The following is a 6,672-nucleotide window of genomic DNA, read 5'->3' as shown; positions in this document are numbered from 1 at the left end:
CACCATGCCTGGCTTTTCTATCTGACGGGGGTTGAAACTCCTTACATCCTCATGCTCGTCTAGCCGGCACTTTACTTACTGATCCACCTCCCCAGCACTGGAGTCGTACTGTCTGTCATACCCACCAGAGGCCCTGCCTCTGCCTCCCCATGAGGTATGTCTAAAGCTACAGCATGGCATTCTCATTGCATCCAAATGTGCCAGACACTGACTTCTAAGTCAACAACTATGGATTTTCATCACATAAGTAGCTTTAGGCAAATTAACTTTTGTGTAATCTATTTCTCCATCTGTAATGCAAAGAATAATATCTGATTGTAAAGAATGAGGTCAAGAGGGATTGATTGATGAAAGTGCCCCTAGGCGAAGTGCTGTGAGGTCTACAATCAGATATACAGTCAGGAAGCCTGACTGCCGACTCAGGAACCAACACACCTGGCTTTCTAAGAGGATCTCATGAGCCATCCTGGAACTTATGATCCCGTATCACTTCCAAAAGCATTCTAGGCTCCAGGTAAATGTGATTACCAATGACACTGAGTTTAACAAAGGAGTATATGATATAGCATTCTTAGGCAGCAGGAGTTAGGATTTCCCATTTCTAATTCTAGATCTGATACTATCACTTAGGCAAGTAGTAGGACCTTTTAGACCCTGTCTTACTCATCTGCATGCCTGACCTATCTAACCTGCAGCCCTATGAGGGTCTGAAGGAAAATAACATTTGGTGTCAAGAGGTTTTATTTTGCCTTAACTTAGGCTAAGCAGACATGACCGCATCCACAACTGAGATTGGAGGAGGCACTGGCAACCCATCATTTCAGTGGAACAAGCCAGGAATGCTTTGGGGTAAAATTAACTATTAACTGTAGGACTATGCCTTCCTTCTCTTGCTATCTGAAGCCAAGGAGCTTCCATTCCTCTCAGGAATATGACATAGTTTTAAGTGATCATGAGTTTGAGATCTGTGAAATTGTCTAGAAAAGTTAAAACATGAACGTTGGGAAAGGGCAGATTTGAATGTCCCCGCCCCCCAAGGGTATGCCTCTGACTGGCAAACATCTTCAGTACTGTCTTGTCTGTGGAACCCAAGCGTCTTGTAAGAAGGGAGCAACAAAGGAAAGAAGTAATGATGTATGCCGTGAAGCTTCGGCAAAAACTGGCAGGGCGGGGGCGGCTACTAACCCGGGGCTTAGTGGCCCTTGTGGAGTACACGTAGCCTGACCTGGTCACTGGTGGAAATCAAACTTCTCCAGTAATTAACCTCCCAATTTCATCTTCGCCTGCACAACTGCAGCACAAACTCAGGTAAGACAGTCTTAACCATTCCACCCAGCCTGGCTTCGGGCTCCTGCACTCAGCTCCGCCCATCACAGACAAGCCCCGCCCACCAAACGCGAGCGATACGTCGCTCTGCGTTTTCCAATCAGAGCTGCACTTCTGAACTTTGACCGCCCAACTCATCAGAGCCGACAAGCCCCGCCCACAAGAGGGGCGTTTCGCTCCCTGTTTCTACTTGACGGGCGTACTTGCAACCTTTGACCGCTCGCACCGGAAATACTACGCGTGTGCCAGCCGTTTGCATGGTGAGCATTCTGATTTTGACTGCCGCAGTGGGAGCGGTGACGATCTTGCTGGTCCAGAGACTATGGGCTGTGTTTCGGCCCCATCACGTCACTCGCCGAAAGTCGCTCGGACTCTTGATAGTAGCCGGATCTGGTAAGCATCCCGGAGGTGGCCGACGTACTTGTGTCCAGAACTACAAACCCCAGAGTGCACCGCGAGTCTCTTCGGCCTTCTTAGCGCCTTTAAGAGCGCTGCATGCTGAGATTTGTAGTTTTTCTGTGTTCCCGGAACCGGTCAGCCCGTAGCTGATGCACCCCCCCCCCCCAGCCACCTTGTCATTAAGACAAGTAATTTACACTTGTCTGTAATTAAGCCTGTGTACAGCTTTCTAACAGATAATTAGCGACGGAGTACACTGAAGCCTCTTGATGCTGATATACATTGTCTTCTTCGCTGCCGCGCGTTATTAATCTAGGGTTTTTGTATTTAGTTTAAGAAACGTGAACATTCCATGGTAAATGAGGCAGAGTTGTCGCACTTACATAAATGTGCTAAGTCCTTGAGGATAAAAAAGTGGACGTTCCATACGACAATACCTTCAGAGTGAAAATTTAATTTTTAAAAAATAAAGTTTCAATATGAAAATTTAAAAATTTTAAAACTTAAAATTTTAGATGAACAGTTTTAACGGGTGTACAGTCAGACATGACTTTACACAACCAAAGTGATACCCGATCTTATACATCAGTGCTATCTGGAATGCATATGTTGATCCAGGGGCAGGAAAACAAAATTAAATCAAGCCTAATAGAAAATGATGCGGTCAAAAGACACAGCAAATCTGAGGTGTTTAAGGCTGCCTCTGCAACTGGGCTTGTAGTTTTACAGTAAAACTTTAAAAATAGAACACTCTAATAAAGGAATTTCATAAATCAGTAATGTAGTTGTGTATTGTCATTATATAGTGTTATGTACTGTGTATAATATAGTATATGTTGTACTTTTTTATATGATAGGCAGCACAGTAAATTTGTTTATATAGCACTACAAACATAGATCACCTTGGGCTATCCTGTTATGATGATTATCATGTCACTAGGCAATAAGGATTGTTCAGTTCCCTTTTAATCTCGTGTGACTGCTGCCAAGTATACTATCATTGACTAAAGCATTATGTGATGAATAACTACACCCATGAAATCATATGTATAATATAAGCAAATGTACCAAACTTACATGCCATTATAATTCCTTACTTATTTACTTAGCATGTTTTGAGTCGTTGGAAAGGCCAGACACTAAACTGAGCTCTGGAAAAACAAAACAAAAAACCGGAAATAGAATAAATACAATAAAACAAATAATAGAATAAAACAAAACTGGTATCACTTGCCACAGACTAATGTCTGTTCCAAGCACTAGGAAAAGGACAGAGATACAGCGGTGAATGAAAAAGAAAAGCTAACAGAAGGTGAAACAGAAGGAGTAGTTACCACACAGAGAACCAAAACCTCATATTAACCATAGAAGAAATGCAAGTTATTTTAAGTGAGCAGAGCCAGAGCATTTACTTTGAGCAGAAGTAAAATATTTATCAATTTTTTTTTTTAAGTAGGAGCACACTGGGTGTCGGGTTGAAAATAGCCTCCAGAAGTAAAGGAAGTGGGGATGTGATCTATAAAAGCTGTATTCATAATTCATGTGAGCGCGGCTTAGAGCGAGATGGTAGCTGAGGAGGTGGTGAGAAGTGGAGGGACAGGGGAGGTGGCTCAGCAGGTAAGAGGACTTGTTCTTGCAGAGGACCAGAGTTTGACTCCCAGCACCCGCAGGGTAGCTCACAACCATCTGGAACTCCAGCTCCAAGGATCTTGTAGGAATTCAGTGAAGTCCTGAGGGAATGTGTATTCTTGGTGTAGTCATGCCGTATTGTGGTAGTTTGAATGAAGATGGCCCCAGAGGCCCACAGGGACTGGCATTATTGGGAGGTGTGGCCTTGTTGAAGTAGGTCTGGGGTTATTGGAGGAAGTGCGTCACTGGCAGCAGACTTTGAAGTCTCAGAAGCTCAAGCTAGGTCTAGTGGCTCGGTGTTCTCGTCCTGCTGCCGGCAGATCCAGATGTAGAACTCTCAGCTACCTCTCCAGCACCGTATCTGCTTGTATACCATCATGCTTCCCACCATGAAAATAATGGGGTAAACCTCTGAACTGTACGTTAGCCCCAATTAAATGTTTTCCTTTATGGGCTGTTGTGGTCATGGTATCTCTTCACAGTAATAAAGCCTTAACTAAGACATATATCAGGGACTTCAAAATGTCTCAACCCCATGGTAGTGGCCAAGCCTAGCTAAGGTGCAAAGGGATTACAAAGCCTTTCTCTGGTCCCAGTGAGAATGTTGATAGAGTATTCAGAAAATATCCACTAAAGCTCCCCCTACCCCAATGTTTACAGCCTGAAAACTGCTCCCCTATAGAGACTGCTCCTACAGAGCTAATCTTGCCTCCTTGTCCAGCTGTATATAATAACCCTGTCTCCTTGTATATCACTATGTAATAACCCTTCTTTCCTGTTCAACTGTATATAGTAAACTCTATGAGCTTCTAGGGTCCTGCAGCTCCTTCTTCAGAGTGCCCAGACCACCCAGTTCCAGCTTTTCTGTATGTGTGTCTGCATGTCTGTCCTTTCTTCATCCCCTCACCACCCAGTTAGGTCAATCCCAGGAGCTGTGCACAGCCCAGAGGATCCTACGTGCTCTTCTGACTCCCATGGTCACCAGGTAGTCAAATGGTGCACAGATGTGCGTGCAAACAAAACCTTCATACACATTAAATAAATCTTAGAAAGTAAAGAAGTGATTGGATGCTAGGTGTGTGTTAAGGTATAGCTAATAGTATTTTACCAGTTCCTATTGTTCACCAATGTCTCTTTTTTAAAGATTAACTTTTATTTATGCACATATAGTTGCATGTTTGTGTGTATGCCCATCTACTAAAAGGATTTTATCCCCCCTATTTTTTATTTATTTTTACTTATGTCTGTGTATGTGTTTGTGTGTATGTGTGTGTGTGTGTGTGTGTGTGTGTGTGTGCGTGTACATGTCTGCAGAGGACAGAAGAGGTTACCAGATCCCCCTGGAGCTGGAGTTACATGTGGTTTTGAGCTGCCTAATGTGGGTGCTGGAAATGAAACTGGTGCCTTCTGGAAGAGCAGTAAGTACTCTTAACCACTGAGCCATCTTTTTGGCCCCCTCCCCTAATATAATCAAAGAGTAAAATAGACCCTCAGTAGCAGAGTCGGTCATTTTAATGACTTTATTTAGTAACAGGGTCAATGATTTTAGTGACTGCACTTAGTAACCAGGTTAAATTTTCAGTGAGTGTTTCCTTTAAACAACAGAAGGGAGAGTATTCCAGAAAGTCTTATGAAGCTCCTATTTCATTGTGGATATTAGACTTTATCTGTGAGGGAAAAAAACAAAAACAAAAACAAAACAAAACAAAAAAACTACTTGGCAAACTGCAACACTTTTTCAAGGCCTCAAATGAAAACACTAAAGTTGAAAGCAGACGTGTCAATCACGTGCCCCAGGGAGGAAGACGCGAGGCAAGCAACAAAGTGGACCTGTGCCTCTAGTTCCTGAAGTGCACGCACAGCGATGCCACATTCTGATTCATTCTAGAACCCGGAAGAACGGGCTTTCTCTTATGAAAAGACCCGGTGAGGGGAAACAGGCGTTCTGTGTGCTTGTCTTTCTGTGTGTTCATGTCTGACTAGAAACTCATTTTCAGGACAACCAAGGGAATGGGGATGAAGGAGCTTCTAGGTAAGAGACACAGCCTGACCAAAGGCAAGGAGGGTGAAATGAGTAAGGTGAGTGTAGCGAATGCTAGAGGGAAGCCTGGCCCCACCACAGGCCTTGTGAAGTAGAATGGCTGATAAGGGATTTGATTGCAGAACTTCAGTGGTGTGTGGTGTCTGGTCTTCTGTAGTAATCGTGACAGTTCTCCTGACAGGAACTAGAGGGACATGCGCTTGGCTCTCCTTCCCTCTCCGTGTGTTTTGCATCTTCAGATCCAAAATACTGGAAAAAGAATGCATTCATAATGAACACCTACAAACTTTTCACTATTCCTTTAAAAAATACAATATACTACTTAGCTAGCATTTACATTGTATTAACTAAGTAATTAAGCAATGATTTAAAATGTATAGGAGGAAGTGTGTAGGTGATATGTAAAAAATGACACAGTTTATTTGTAAAGAACTTGAGCACATGGAGACTTGGGGTTCTGTGGGGGACCCAGAATCCTGTGCCCCACAGGTACTGAGGGGATGCCTGTAATTGATTTTGAGTGAAAGCCTTCTGTTTTAATTAATGTGTATGTGGAGGGTGGCTTGGGAGGTTAGAAGGTGTCATGTCTCCTGGAGCCGGAGTTATAGGCGGGCGTGAGTCACTCCGTGCGGTTACTGGGAGCTGGACTCCAGCCCTCCGCCAGAACAGGGAGAGCTCTTAACTGCTGAACGACCTCTCCAGCCCGCGCTGGAGCTGACTTTTAAAGTTGCAATTTTGTGAATAAAGTGTTAACATTTTTTATACAGCATAATTTAAGAAACTGAATATAGACTTCTTTGGTGGAACTGATCACCAGTTGAAGACCTCAGTGTGCTCAGACCTGAGGTTGGAGTGGCCAGCAATGTTCCTCCAGGGAGCTTACGCCCTGATGTCAGCGCCTTAAGTCACTTCTCCACACAGAACCCTCCTTGTCTGGTCTTCCTCCGGCTTGCCTGACCTGACTCCACCTTTACCCTTGCTCCCAGCATTCTTGTTGCCCCATGAAAGCAGCTCAGATCTCACTGCCATGCTCTGAGGATCCTGCCTCTGCCCAGAGGCCTCCTGCTCCTGCCCATATGTTGTTCTCACATTTCCAGTCTCCTTGGCTTTTTTCCAAGGCCGTGCTTGGTTTGAGGGTGCTGCTTTCTTCCCGTAATCCTTTGTCATCCCATTTTAGTGGCTCCCCGCCCCTGCCTTGCATTCTCTTTATATGTATATCTTGCCCCCCACTTTCTTGTGTCTTATACTTCCATGTACCTTCCTTGTTTTTTTTTAAA

The 6,672-nt window shown here is 44.1% G+C and overlaps 1 protein-coding gene across 1 annotated transcript in view; it reads left to right on the top strand.

The window, feature by feature from the left end:
• Positions 1-1,476: 1,476 nt before the first annotated feature.
• Positions 1,477-6,672, top strand: part of LOC114701360 (UDP-N-acetylglucosamine transferase subunit ALG14 homolog) — a 79,572-nt gene continuing 74,376 nt past the window's right edge. Inside the window, exon 1 of the mRNA XM_028881443.2 lies at positions 1,477-1,719. Within this exon, the coding sequence (XP_028737276.1) occupies positions 1,584-1,719 (136 nt within the window). The 5' untranslated portion in view covers positions 1,477-1,583. The remainder of the gene's footprint in view (positions 1,720-6,672) is intronic.

This window comes from Peromyscus leucopus, chromosome 6, assembly GCF_004664715.2.
Source record: "Peromyscus leucopus breed LL Stock chromosome 6, UCI_PerLeu_2.1, whole genome shotgun sequence".
NCBI lineage: Eukaryota > Metazoa > Chordata > Mammalia > Rodentia > Cricetidae > Peromyscus > Peromyscus leucopus.
This window is presented reverse-complemented; position numbering and strand designations above follow the sequence as displayed.